General features: G+C 40.1%; 2 protein-coding genes across 5 annotated transcripts; both read right to left on the bottom strand.

The window, feature by feature from the left end:
* Positions 1 to 30: 30 nt before the first annotated feature.
* si:dkey-202g17.3 (4F2 cell-surface antigen heavy chain) lies at positions 31 to 5,615 on the bottom strand. Of its 3 annotated transcripts, none has more exons than XM_044204013.1 (10): positions 5,591 to 5,615; positions 3,620 to 3,998; positions 2,253 to 2,417; positions 2,060 to 2,154; positions 1,881 to 1,958; positions 1,752 to 1,807; positions 1,469 to 1,643; positions 818 to 925; positions 670 to 732; positions 31 to 553 (listed from the first exon to the last, which is right to left on the bottom strand). In XM_044204013.1, exons 2-10 carry the CDS (start codon positions 3,987 to 3,989, stop codon positions 173 to 175), a joined length of 1,491 nt encoding a protein of 496 aa, XP_044059948.1. In that variant the 5' UTR covers positions 3,990 to 3,998; positions 5,591 to 5,615; the 3' UTR covers positions 31 to 172. The 3 variants fall into 3 exon arrangements, with proteins under 3 accessions (XP_044059948.1, XP_044059947.1, XP_044059946.1); XM_044204012.1 differs by lacking the exon at positions 5,591 to 5,615 and adding an exon at positions 4,147 to 4,341 and having other exon boundaries at positions 2,066 to 2,154; XM_044204011.1 differs by lacking the exon at positions 5,591 to 5,615 and adding an exon at positions 4,147 to 4,340.
* A 1,776-nt stretch (positions 5,616 to 7,391) lies between these two features.
* ppm1na (protein phosphatase, Mg2+/Mn2+ dependent, 1Na (putative)) lies at positions 7,392 to 13,823 on the bottom strand. 2 transcript variants are annotated; one of them, XM_044204008.1, is made up of 6 exons: positions 13,418 to 13,823; positions 11,655 to 12,226; positions 8,534 to 8,651; positions 8,319 to 8,433; positions 8,163 to 8,226; positions 7,392 to 7,597 (listed from the first exon to the last, which is right to left on the bottom strand). In XM_044204008.1, the coding sequence occupies exons 1-6, from the start codon at positions 13,821 to 13,823 to the stop codon at positions 7,565 to 7,567; spliced, it is 1,308 nt and encodes a 435-aa protein (XP_044059943.1). In that variant the 3' UTR covers positions 7,392 to 7,564. The 2 variants fall into 2 exon arrangements, with proteins under 2 accessions (XP_044059943.1, XP_044059944.1); XM_044204009.1 differs by lacking the exon at positions 8,163 to 8,226.
* Between the last annotated feature and the right edge of the window lie 7 nt (positions 13,824 to 13,830).

Raw genomic sequence — 13,830 nt, 5'->3', positions numbered from 1 at the left:
CGCTATCCTGACCAAAAATGATGCCACACATTTACACACACATTTTATTTGACCTCTGAGCACATACCAATCACAACTAAAAATAAACAAAACAATTGTGTGGCATTTGTCATCCTGTGAGGAAAACTCGAATCCCAGTAGCTCAATGCCAACAACTGAATACAGAGAAGCTCTACGAGTAACTTCCTGCCTTAAACAGTTTGATGACAATGGCTTCATGGGGCTGCAGTTCCAGCGTGTCCAGAGTCATCGACCCTAAACGGTTCATCCCTGTGCTGGTCACAAACACTCCAGCTACAGGCAGGCTCGGGGCCCAGGCGGGATTCAGGGCATGAAGCTCAGGCCCCACGTTGAGCAGAATGAGGAAGTGGACACAACCCCAGGAGCGCAAGAAGGCCAGGATCGGGGGAGATGGAGAGACAAGAGTGGAGTTGGAGGAGGAATTGAAGGGGAGGAAAGTGAAGGTCCCGTACAGAAGAGCTTCTTCTCTGGCTCTGGAGCGACTGAGGGAGGTAAAGAGTGCTACAGCCGAATGCTTCGCATTTTCCTTGTCCTGAGGGAGGAATGGTAGAGACAACTGGCTGTTAAATTTAACCTATCCAACTAATGATTTGTCTTAACTACAGCTTTACATGACCTGAATGTATAGGACTCATTCAGGTTACTCACTGTGTGGGTGTCTGATGGTTTGTTCAACGCTCCCTGTGACGTGCCAGCTTTCAGAGACAAGTTCTGTGTGGCAGAAAGGTTTTATTTGGTAACAGCAGCTTTTAAAATAGATAGTTAACTGACTCAAAAGTCTCAAGCAGGACTTCACCTGTGTTTTGTCGATCCCTTCGTCATATTGGATGGCAGGTGATCCTGGCAGTGTCATCATCAACACCAGGAGTAATTTCTTCAAGTCGCGAGATGCTTTACCTCCAACCTGCAGAAATGCTTTAGTAACTTTTCAAGCAAACTGGCAACTATTTTCTGATTCAAATCATTGTAAACTGATACTGTAAACTTACTTTTATTTCCCATGTTTGTGAATTGAATATATTTGGATTTTAGCCTGTTAACTGGACAATACGCACTTTGTGACATTTGAGACGAAACGATAAATTAATCTTCCGATTAATTTGTTATTTGTGGCCCTACATCAATATATTCAATTTATGCAGGCTTTAAATGAGGAGAATGGGAGCAAAATCTCAGGGATGTAGTGGGAGCCATTTACAGATAGTGATTGGAAATTATACCATCAAGAAGTCTGATCAGTATTTAGCATTTATCATTTAGCATTTATGGATATTTATCATTTATATCAAATATAGAATTGACAAAAATAATACTGCTCAATTGTAGCCAATTTAAAGCTTCCCCTCATGTTTTAGAAATTCTTATTCAGACATCAAAATATACAATAGCACTTCAATAGAACTTTATTGTATATTAAATGATGTTCACAGACATATGCATGTCTTACTGTCCAGCTGGGCCATATATCTTCTCTTGTTTGCAGGTGCGTCTCTATAGCATTAGCGACTTCCTTGTCAGACAGGTGGTGATGCGAAGATGGCAGAATTGACTTCATGACCACATCCACCAGCGTAACGTTTAGAGGAGGCCGATCGTCTCTGCTCTGTTTTACCACCACAATCCTGAAGATACGTGTAGGCAGACACTTTCCAATGACCTTGGAGCTTCATTTTATAATGATTTAAAAAAAAAAATTAAAAATCAATCCACATCTGCATGTATAACGATACCTTTCCAACTCCTGACTGTTGAATTCCTTGAAGATGCCTCTCCACTCAAGCAGAATCTGAAATGTAAATATTTTACTGAAGTTTGTGGAAACTGTTAGAATACAAAACATTATTGGAGCACCATTTTACCTTTTCTGAATATGCTGCATCTGTGTCACAGATTGCAAAGCCTGCCACACCTTGCTTCAACCAGAACCGGAGTGCATGCTGCAAAAAAAATTTAAAAAAAAATAAATAAAAGGATTGTTTTAAGAAATCCAGCATCACTGAGAACTTAACATGTAGCATGACCAGAGAGTAGGTAGTACGTGTACTGAGTGGTTTGATGGCTCGTCTGTGTTTCCTGCTACATCCTGAGGTCCCAACAGATCCAGTTTGCAGAAATCTAACACCACTTTGAGACCTGCACGACCAATAAAAAGCGTATTTATTATCATCAAATCATGCAGGAAAAAAAGTCGTAAGTCTACATATGCAGGCTGAAAGCGGACCTTTACGCACCTGCTTTGTTGCTCTCTGTGAGTAGATGCAGGATCTGAGCCAACGTCCCAAACCGCTCACCAGTCGCAGTGAAGTTTAAAGGAGACGCCTCCTTATCAGACAGACCCTGCAGGATTAGGGTCCCTATACCCAGGGACTTGAGGTAGGGAAGCTGCTCATACAGCGCTTGAGTGAGAATAAACATTAAATTGAGTTTGTAACATTTAAAAAAAAACAAAAAAAAACAGTCTGTTCAACTTCCTCATCTTTTCACGTTTGTCTCAATACACTTAGTTATGTTTGGTGTATACAGTATTGTGCACTATGTTTCATGCTTCATGTTGTATGCAACAAATGCTCATAAAATATGTGTTCTAGTTTTAAGGTTACTTATCTGCACTACACAATTGTTCTTGTACCTCTTACTGTAGTTGCTCAATTTCCCTGTGTGGGATCAAAAAAAGTGTAATCTAATATTTCAAAGCAAATACAATCGCACTGCTCTTTTAATCTCTTTTCCAAGTTTGTTGCAATTATGCTGTAGCCCACAACATTAATCCTGTGTCTCCTACACAGTGATTAAAGACAAAGCAGTTTTACACCCTGATGAAAGAGCCATGTGCAACTCTTATGTTAAGTATGACAAATGTTGGCCTCAGATAAAGATTCTCACAGTAATCAGAGAGCTTTGGGTTAGTCAGAGGATTTATATTGTGCTCAGACTGAATGTTCTCAACTCTAATATCAGCCACATGGTTCTCACAGGAGACAACTACATATCCACCCAATTAACAACCTCTGAGCAAGGCTACAGTACTAACCAGGCAATAAAGTGGGCAAGGACAGGGGCCAGGACAGCTCCAAACTCACTGTATGTCAACTTGTTTGTGCCAATTTAGTTGAAAATTAAAGTGGGTTCTGCTTTATTACATGATCTTGAATATGTCTTTAAGATGGACCTTCATTATTTCAGCTTTTTTTAAAACTTATATTTTGCATAGTTTTGAATTAGTGTTTAATCAAATTACCACACCGCAATTCTGGGACTAGCTGGTATTCTAGCATAGAATAACTGTATACACTGCACAGAGAGATTAGTAGGGGCCCAGCAGCTCATTTTTTTGCCCACCCAAGCAGGTTAATCCAGCCTGTGACAAGACATGTCACGTTTTCTTTTGAATTGCAAAAATGTTAAAGTAAACTAACAAACAGGGGGACAGCCTATAAAGATATGAATCAGTGAAACTGTTCAGTCTGGAGACATTGGCATGCCTCCAAATGACCACCAGGAGGCAGGTAGTCAAACTGCGAATGAATCAAATCTAGCTTTGTGAAATACTTTTTATTTTTATTATTTTTTTAAAATGTAAATACCGATATTTCCTCACCATTGATGCCCCCTGACCTCTCGGCCTGCTTCTCCATGAACAGGTCTGGCTGCAGCTGGTAGAACAGCGACTTCTGCCACCACCTGAGCGGTGTCACAACCGGCCGGGGGCTCATTACTATGATGGCGATGGAGGTGGCGAGCATGGCCACCCAGGCCAGCCAGAACAGCAGCACCAGGTAACAGCGCACCTTCCTCCACCCCGGACCCCCCGCGACGACCTCCAGCTCCTCCTTGGTCATGGGCTGCCACTGCCGGACCGGCTCAGTCTCCGGGATGAGCAGCGGGGCCGACTCCGAGCCGCCCACACTGCCCGACAGCCCGGGTCCTGGCAAGCTGCCGTATCCGGTGTCTCCTGCGTTCAGAGGCATCCTGCCCGGCTGCAGGTAGGTGACACATAGTTAGATCTGGGGTTTAATTTCAGTTTGGATAAACATACAGACATTCAAGTTGTAGCAGGCAGGAGTTTGCCAACTGTTGCTGGGCTGAAGTTTAGTTTGGACCTGTTTGTTTAGCCTGTTTCCATACCGTGTTGTCTGTTTCCTCAGCGGCCTCTTTATTAGTTTGTTCCATGTGAACCACGAGGGGACTACAGATGGTAACACAGGTGCTGCAGGATTCAACGTCTCTCTACACAAAAGCGTACACACACAGCTGCGCCATGACCTGCACCCATTTCCCCCCTGATACTACCTGTTTTACACAGGTGTTTCAATTAATTAATCAACTGCTATGGCTACATGCTACAGGTCAGGTGACACACATGCCCTCACTGGCATCTGATTGGCCAATCCTGTTGCCCCACTCACCCCACAAGTTGATCACAGGCCTCTAACTGTTGGCCCAATAAGGTGTTACGTGGGTTTCCTAACTAGATTTTCTCTCAGACAGGCCAGAGGGATTTTCATGCTAAAAAGACTGTAACTTTGGAAGATACCAACTTGATTTTATCTAACTCAGGTCTTATTTTAGCTTAATCTTATATTAGCTTCAGCCAAACTTTAGAATGCATTTTGCACAGCACCAGTTGATTTTGTCTCCCAATCACTACCTTTGCAAGTCTATCACAGGGATAGCAGAAACCCTTTTGCACACAATTCTAAGTACTCCAAGAGCCAGCCCAAGCATTTTTGTGTACCAGAGCAGATACACAGACAAATAAATAAACAAATGAATATACTTTACTTCTTATGACCCTGAACAAACACAGAATGGGATTTAATTTTACTTATATAGTGAATGAACGCAGAATTTCGTATTTTGTCCCTGGTGGCTGAAAAATTTGTATCTCCAATTTCCAAGATTCTCATGCTTACAAGTAACTGGTAGGATTAAATCGTGTTTATGGATGCTTATATATTTATTGCCTATCTACTTTCATATTTCTTGTGTCTGCATATTGACTGCTGTTATATCAGTCTGACATTATCCCTTTCATCACATCTGCCTTGTTGAGCCTTGATTACTCTCTTCATATTTTATGTATTTTATTATAAGTTTGTAACCACTGTGTTAGGCTGCATCTATCTTGGCCAGGACACTCTTCTTAAAAGAGATTTTTAATGTCAGTGAGGCACTGTCCTGGTCAAATAAAGTTAAAGTCTGGATTGAGATGATTAGACCCCTCTGATAAACCCCTCTGAAATAATGAATCATGATGAATTATGATCATAATGAAAAAAGGCATTGACATTTTTGTTAGTTCCTATGAAATGTAGACATTTTGCAGATACAAGATTTTACCTGACAACAGTTGCTGGTTTAGGGGCCCTCTGGTGGCCATTAGGCTGTAAAACAGCTGCTTAGTTAGTCTATGGACTGTGGGAGGAAACACAGCAAACTCAACACACAAAGGCTCCAGCCAGTCAGGACAAATTCAAACCCAGAACCATCCCGCTGTGAGACAACACTAACCACTTTGACCCCATGTTGCTCTAAATACCACCCAAACACACTCACAATCATTACTCACATTTTCTGTTTGAGGTTTCTTGCTTTCTTTCTTTTCCACCTCTTCTTTCCCCTTATCTTTGTCCACAAGTGTTCCCAGCTGAGCAGTGCCGTCCTGAGTTGAATATTTGAGTAATCTGACATGTCAGGAGTGAGGAGGTGAGAAGGACACTCTGTCCAATAAAAGCTCTGCTCAGGCAATTAATACAGAGGTGCTGAGCCTCACCACACCCTCTCAACACATTCTGAAGAACCCATGACTGCTAAAGAGAGCCCCCAAAAGTCCCTCATGTGGTAGTTTTGACGCTGACTTGAAGTATCTTGTTTTTATTTTTGGTAGTATTGATACTGTAGATAGGCTAAGTGAGGAATAGTGACATGTTTTAAGAGAATTTGTTTTTATTTCCTGTACAGTTTTCAGTCTGTGAGCTGAATGTCCTGCACACTCATTATTTGGGTTTGAATGTCTGAATGAAATGCACGATTGTAAATGCAAAGCCAGCCTCTGAATTTGAAGACATTGCCATACAATGAGAGATTTAAACTTTAATCTTGTATTATATTTCAGGGACAATTTGTGTGTGTGGGGGGGGGGGACGACAAGAAATCAACTAAATAATAGCTGAAATTATTAATAGAACATTAATTGGCAATTATTTTGATAATCAATTCATCATTTGAGTAATTTTTCAAGCGAAAAATACCAAACATTTGCTGATTCCAGCTTCCTAAAATTTGAGTATTTGCTGTTTTTTTTTCTTTTATATGGTCTAAAAACTAAACATGGCTGTAAATGTCTGTTGGTTGGACAAAACAAACTATTTGGAAAAAGTCACATTGGGCTTTGAAAAGTTGTGGTTGGCATTCTTCACTATTTTCTGACATTTTATAGACAAAACTACAGAATCTGTAGATAATGAAATAGTTGGAGCCCTAAACTACTGTAAATCTCAACAAATCGTATGTTCAAAATAAGTGGGTTTAGATATCACAAACATAATGTAAAATTAAAAATGTATCAAAAACTGGTTACAGCATAAATATATAAACTCATCATTTTGTAGTATCTATCTATAACTTTAAATTTATAATAATAGAATAAACTATACTATCAGTGAGCTTAACCAGGCTGTACAAATCTGTTTCCTGCAAGAGAACAACTTTTAAATGTCACGGTGATGTAACACACGACACATCCGCTCTAAAGTGCCAAAGGGGTCCACATTTAATGAGGTATGTATGCTAATTCCTGGAAACATCACATCCTCTTTCCCTAGTATGGCCCTCTACCCCCCTCCATCATCTTTCTCCTGCTCTGTCCTGCATTCTTTATCCTTTTGTGTCTCTCCCTCTGGCTTTCTTCTCTTGTGGTATACGTTTATGTTCTTGCTATAACAAGTCATTGTTATCTATGTCACCTTTGCTACCTGACAGCGTTGTGCAAAGTGATTATTTACTGAGAGATACTGCGTTTCATTACGAGACCCTCTGATACCCATGTAGCCCACGTGCGTAACACATAAATTAAATGCAAGTTGTTTTTTTGAAGAGTGCAATGCTATTTAGTTTTTTTGTGTGTGTGATTTATTGCTTTAGAGTTAGTGTCGTAGTTTAGTTCAGTATCAGATCATTTGTTTCCTGCACATACAGTATGTATACATTATCAGCCACACAGTAATGTAAAGTAAGCTGCCTTATACAGAAGGATCCAGCACGTGCAGATAATGTGTCTATCAGTGTCTCCCCAGGTACCTTATGGTTAAATATTATTAAATACTCCCTGTTAATAACAATGTCAAGAAAATAAAACAATACAGAGGGTATGTGATTTAAATTTCACTTTAATTGACCAGAAAGCTAATGATTTAAAGAGAATATATTATACAAATAACTATCATTAGTTTAGTACTGGTCTAAAATGTGAAAGTGTCTGGTTTAAGCTGGTCTCCATGGAGATGGTGAAGCTGGTGATGATTCTGCTTCCTTGGTCACACCTTTAGTTTGAGTCCTCCTCCGATCCTTCAGTGTCCTGAAACATCACGAGAAACATCATGTAGACATGACTTTATTTTCCAGGCTGGCACTTAAAAAGAGCAGCAAGTACTTTTTATGTCATTTTAAAAATCAAAGGTAGTGAGTTATGGTTTAGTTTATTTCAAGAGAAATTCTTGAATATCTAGTTGATTTAAAAAAAAAAAAAACAATTTTGTGTTTAGATCCTCACTCTGAATGCTTTACACTGTTTGTGTAAATGAGACATATTAGTATCAGTTGGTGGAGAATTTTTATTGGCATTTTATTTTCATATTCCTAGGGCCACAACTTTATTTTCATTATTGATTAATCGGTCAATTATTTTTGCATTGAAACAATTCACTGATTACAGTAAATTGAATACCTTTGTGGTTTGGACTGTTAGTCAGATAAAACAAGACATTTAATGACATCACCTTGGGCTCAAGGACATTGTTAAAGACATTTTTCACTGTTTTCTGATGTTTTATTAACCAAATGATTAATCGGTTATTTGAAAATGCAATCTACAAATTAATCAATGAAAAAAATCATTTGGTGGCAGCCCTCATATGTGTTACCATCGGCTCCTGAGTTCTGAGAGTCATGATATGTTTCTGATATGCAGAGATGATACAGTCTCGCCTGCAAAGAGAGAAACAGGGGTATTATGTTAAAAGGATTTCTGATTTGATTCCCCAAAAATGTTCAGGTGTTTTTTTTGTTTTTTTACTCACTTGCTGGTGATGCCTCCTCCTGGTGGAAGCCCTGGCATCTCTTCTGCAGCCAGGAATTTGATCACATACAAAAGGTCGGGGTCCTCATCTTTGGACCTCATCATCTGGATAATTTCTGTGAAGGGAGATAATCGAAACAATACGGTTATAAATTAAGGAGCTAACAGTGGTCTAAAGTGTAGAGTGTCTTGTTGTGGGAGTTTGCAGAAAATCACCTTCCACTTTCATATCAATCCGTTGCTCCAGGTGTGCCTCCTGCTGCAGTGCCTCTTGTGACACCTGGGGGGCGCCGGGGAAGCAGACAATGATGATGCTGATGTTATCCAAGCTTCCCTGCAGAGGGAGACAGAGCAGAGGATTATCAGAGAAACTCTAAAACTACAGTTTTAATTCAAATAGACAGTGGTGGAAGGTAACGAAGTGCATTTGCATTTTGAGGTTCTTGTATTTTACTTGAGTATTTCAATTTTATGCTACTTTATACTTTTACTCTGTTTCAGAGGGAAATATTGTACTTTTTACTTCACTACATTTCTTTGACAGCTATTGTCACTCTGCAGATTAAGATTTTAAAAAAACTATAAAGAGCATATAAATTACACATTTTGACTTGTTATACAGTATAATTAATTACGCAAAAATATAAATAGTTTAGATTAGCTCAACCTGGTGTTATTACATTAAAGTGAAGTTTATATGTTAAGTCAGTAATTATAATCCAATAATATAATATAACTCTATGTATGGGCTCTTCTGCCTGCATAATGACTACTTTTACTTGTAACAGAGTATTTTCACACTGTGGTGCTGGTACTTTTACTCAAGTGAAGGATCTTCATACTTCTTCCGGCACTTGAAATCACTTGAAATAGACATGTTGACAGGGAAAATAGCAGAGGACTGATGGGGTTGAATGGAGATATATTTTGGTTTTGACAAGCTATTCTTGATGTCGCAGTAAGTACTTATAGAGGATGATGATATTCCTGATTTACAAACACATTACTTTAGTCTGTGGCTTTGGAAAAATGCACCTGTGAAGTAGAGCTAGATGGATAAATCAGCAAGGCCAATATATCAGCCGATATTAGCTTATTGCAGATTGATTGATATCAGTGCATATGTCAGCCAACTAGGTTTGAGGTAATTTAGAAACAGATGATCTGTAACAAAATTGTTTGTTTGTTATGTGTTCATGTTAAAAACATATCAACTGATATATCGTTATTGGATTTTTTAATCTCCCAAATATTGATATCAGTATCAAAAATGCAGTATTGGCCGGGCTATACTGTGAAGTCATTGCAGTTTTGTAACCATCAGCTTGTTGGTTATGACATCAGTGATGCAAGGAGTGAGGATCAGTGTGTACTGGAACATGCAGTCTTTCAACAGGCACAGTAAGCCTTTTTAGGGTTAAATAGCAGCCCATCCTGGCCAGGATAAAGCCGCTGAGCCGGTGTGTATTGAGCGGCAACACTGAGCTCCCGTCAACATACTCACATTCAGTCTTAATCCGAGCCATGTGTAGCATTTCTTCCCTCCTATCCCATGTCTCAGGATGCCTTAATACAGCTATTTATAGGGTGGGCTAAGGGCTCGTCAGTGCTCAGGCAGCAGGTCACTAACAAGCATTAAGAAGACCTGCAGGAGAAGTCTACTTACATAACAACATCAATGTAATTCCTCCTCACAGAGACCCTGCCCACAGTATACACATGCTCACAACGCCCCCTTCTTATTGTAAAGCTTCCCATTCATAAGGCCACCTGCTGTAACACTATGTGTCGTAGAAAAATCCAATGAGCTGAGTTTGGAGAAATGGGTAGGAGTTCTGCTGAGCTAAGACAACAGGGTGATACTATTACATGTGCACAGGTGTTGGGTAATTGAGTTGATGAATCACATTTTTTTCCATGACATTTTTGAGAATTACTGCATTCTAATCTGTGCTAATCAAGACCCATACTTGCACTAAATAAGACACTTTGTGGAAACATAACTTGGATCAAAATGTTGCCCACAAAACAATCACAGGACATGTTCCCTCTATAGCTATTCAGGATATGTAATTGTATGCAGTTTAGGAAGTTTTTTGTACCTGCTTTAAAGGCTCTTAGAGCAGATTGATCAAGAGCGTATAATTCACATGGAAGTTTGAGACATAATTGTAGCTTTGTTCACCCTGCCATCACCTGCATCATGGGTCGAGCTGGGTATTGAATCTCAGTGCTTTTGTGCCACTGACCGAAATGTGTCTGTAGCACCATGTATCAAAAACTGTCAAGTATTTATTCTTTGATTAGATAGTTCCTGATTTTATTTAGGCAAAGTCCTTGCTTGTGTTCAGGCAACATTTAACATTCTTGTATAAAATTTTAAAAAGGGTTTTGTTGAAAGACATGTTTATACTCACAATTTCACTCCAAGTCCATTGAGTAGCTGTTCTGGAGCTTTTCATTGTGTCACACAATCTTCCTCTGCAGATTGTAGCTCTTGGAATTTTCATTATTTAGAGCACTTAAAAGGGACAGTTCACCCCAAAATCAAAAATAAATATTTTTCCTCTTATCTGTAGTGCTATCTATATCCATCCAGATTGTTTTGATGTGAGTTGCCAAGTTTTGGAGATATCAGCCATAGATATGTCTGCTTTTTCTAAATATAATGGCACCCAGTTTGTGGTGCTCAAAGCACTAAAAAAAATACATTTGAAAAACTCAGCAGCAATGTCTCTTTCCAGAAATCATGACCTGACTACTTGAGATAATCCACAGATTTGTTGTGAGTCGTTTCATATAGGAACTATTTTCTTTCTACTGATAGTTCCCACATGAAACTGCTGAGGAGGAGCTCTTCGGGGAGCTTTCAATCTTTTTTAATAAAATTATTTTTACGATTGAAAGCTCCAGAACAGCTAATAAATGGAACTTGGGGTGAGATTGTTTTGTCAAATATTATTTTCAAGGTCAAAAATTAACTTTCAATATCAATGTTTATACTTGTAAAAGCAATGTATTAAAAAAGTATAATTGTGCTATTGGTAATGAAACTCAAATCGGCTGTAGTATTGAAAAATTACTATACTAACTATAACTATAACTAACTATACCCATCCCCAGTCATGGTTGTGGCAAAACTGTTGCAGATGCCTTTATGCTGAGGTACCAGCGGCAAATCACTATCTTCATCACTATCTTCTTCCTCACTTTTTCCATTAAACATTAGCAAAGTATTCCAATCTGTTTGCCTGATGAGGTTATTTCTCATTCAGTCATTAACCACACAAGGGTTAAAATGTATCCGTCAGTATCAGAATCTTTCATCTTCTCTCACCTTATAGAGACAGAGGTCAATGACTTGGGTGCAAATCTCTCTCAGGTCATCGCACACCTGCAGACGGTTGCGCACAAAGGCACACAGTTCTTCATTACTAATGGCGTCCCACACACCGTCGCATGCTAGAATTAGGAACTCGTCTTCGGGCGTCCTCTCCAGCTCAAACACCTCTGGCTCCGGTGACACTAGCTGCTCTGTCTGTGGCCTCCAGTCCACCTCCTTGAAGTCAAAGTCCCCCAGTGCTCTGGAAACGGCCAGCGAGCCGTTGACTCTCTGCAGGGTCACCGAGCCTCCAGCATTCTGGATACGCTCCTTTTCTCTGGGGTTGAACGGCTTGTGGTCCTCTGTGTAGAAGACTACCTGGCCGTTATTGCAGAGCAGGGTGCGGGAGTCCCCGCAGTTGATAAAGTAAATGTAGCGCGGTGAAATCATGACACCTGCTGCGGTGGAGCCACTGCGGTCCCAGTTGTCCTGCCGAGCCAGTTTGTGCATGTGGCGATCGATGTCCAGGAAGCCTTCACGGATCCCCCCCTTCACCTGCTCGGGGTCCTCGTTTGCTTTAACCCCACCTGTGGGAAATGTTTGGTTTAAAGATAAATTCACACCATACTGTATAGTTTCTGGCACCACCATGTTGTTTGTTTAGAGGTCAACACACATGGACCCAGGTACCATATAAACTGGGGTCTGTCTGTTTGATTTGTGAAATGCCTGGCTCCAACATTTAACAGCATACTGGAAGGTCAGAGTACTAAGACATCCCCTGCAGAGAGAATCCATCATCTGTGTTGTTGGAGTAACACTGTGGCATAGTGCAATAACATGGCCGACACAATGGTATAAATTGTTAAGTTTCGATTACAATTTAGCGCTGGATTTGTTCAACCTATATTTAACCAAGAAAGCCTAAAAGTGTCGTGGCCATGATAGGTAGCAGTAGCAAAAGTTACAGACTAAGGGCTGCAGACTTTCATGTAACTGATTGTTAATCTTCTCTCATATGGCTAACCAATCAGTTTGCAGCTCTAAATGTAAGGAATGTAATCTGAAGGAATGACAGCAGCACTATTTTGTTTTGATCCCCAAAATTTGTTCCAGTTCTGTTCTTCGACTCCTGAACCTTCTTCATTACTTTGCTCACTGCTGTAAAGAACCACAATATCCAGAATCCTTGTTAAAACAAATGTATGTGATTTTATCAACTTTCATCACTGTATATATACAGTGGCATGTTAGTTATCCAAGGTAATCTTACCCTTAAACCTGGATTGTTTTAGCTTTTATTAATCTGCTCTTTATCAGCTACTTTTATGGACTTTGTGTTCCTAAATCAAATCTATTTCCATGCATAAAACAGTGCGATCGCAGGATTTGTAGAAATTGCAGAAATGTATTATAGTTATTCAGTATAGTTCTTCATTTTGAGTGCAATACATAGAAGTCTTCTTTGCAGCACAACATATTTTTTGGAAATACAAATGCAGTATGTTTTCATTTTTAATGACGACTTTGTTAAAACGTTCTGGTTGTACCTTAAATGATATTACATTACATTCATTTGGCAGATGCTGTGGTCCAAGGCCACTTACAGTAAATGCCTTTAAACTCTGTATGAACAAGAGCTAGATGTCGTAAAAAAGTGGAAGTACATCTCTCTCGAACAAACAAGCGTGTTCACAGTACAAGTGCTTAGAGTTATAAATTTTTTTAACTAACTTGAATCATTAGATTAATCTTATTATTCACTAATTGTTCTGTACCTGATGCCAGGATGCGATCCAGCAGGTTTCTGGAGCAGTACTGTGCCACTGTGGTGCCTGCATGTCCATCAAAAACAGCAAAGTATCCCCACTCTGTGAGCTCTCCTGTCAGCTGGGGCATGCAGGTGTGGGCATCCTCCATCTGAGCCCTCCAGCCCTGCATGCTCGCCACAGCATAGTTCACCCCGAACTGAGAACACCCTTCTGACACATGCTTCTCCAAGATGGGACACTCCAGGTACGGGTTTGGCATGGAGTCGTCCTCATCCGAATTGTCCTCCTCCCCAGGCCCTGTTTCCCTGCCCCCCCCTTTGAAGAAGAAGGTGACCATCTTCTCTGTCTCTTTGACTAGCTGGCGAAGGAAGGAGGGCACGTCTACATTGCTGGCCCGCCTGGCCGTCCTCATCACGCCC

Source organism: Siniperca chuatsi, linkage group LG7 (genome assembly GCF_020085105.1).
Source record: "Siniperca chuatsi isolate FFG_IHB_CAS linkage group LG7, ASM2008510v1, whole genome shotgun sequence".
In the NCBI taxonomy this organism is placed as follows: Eukaryota; Metazoa; Chordata; class Actinopteri; order Centrarchiformes; family Sinipercidae; genus Siniperca; species Siniperca chuatsi.
The sequence above is the reverse complement of the archived record's forward strand: the minus strand, read 5'-3'. Positions and strand labels throughout refer to the sequence as shown.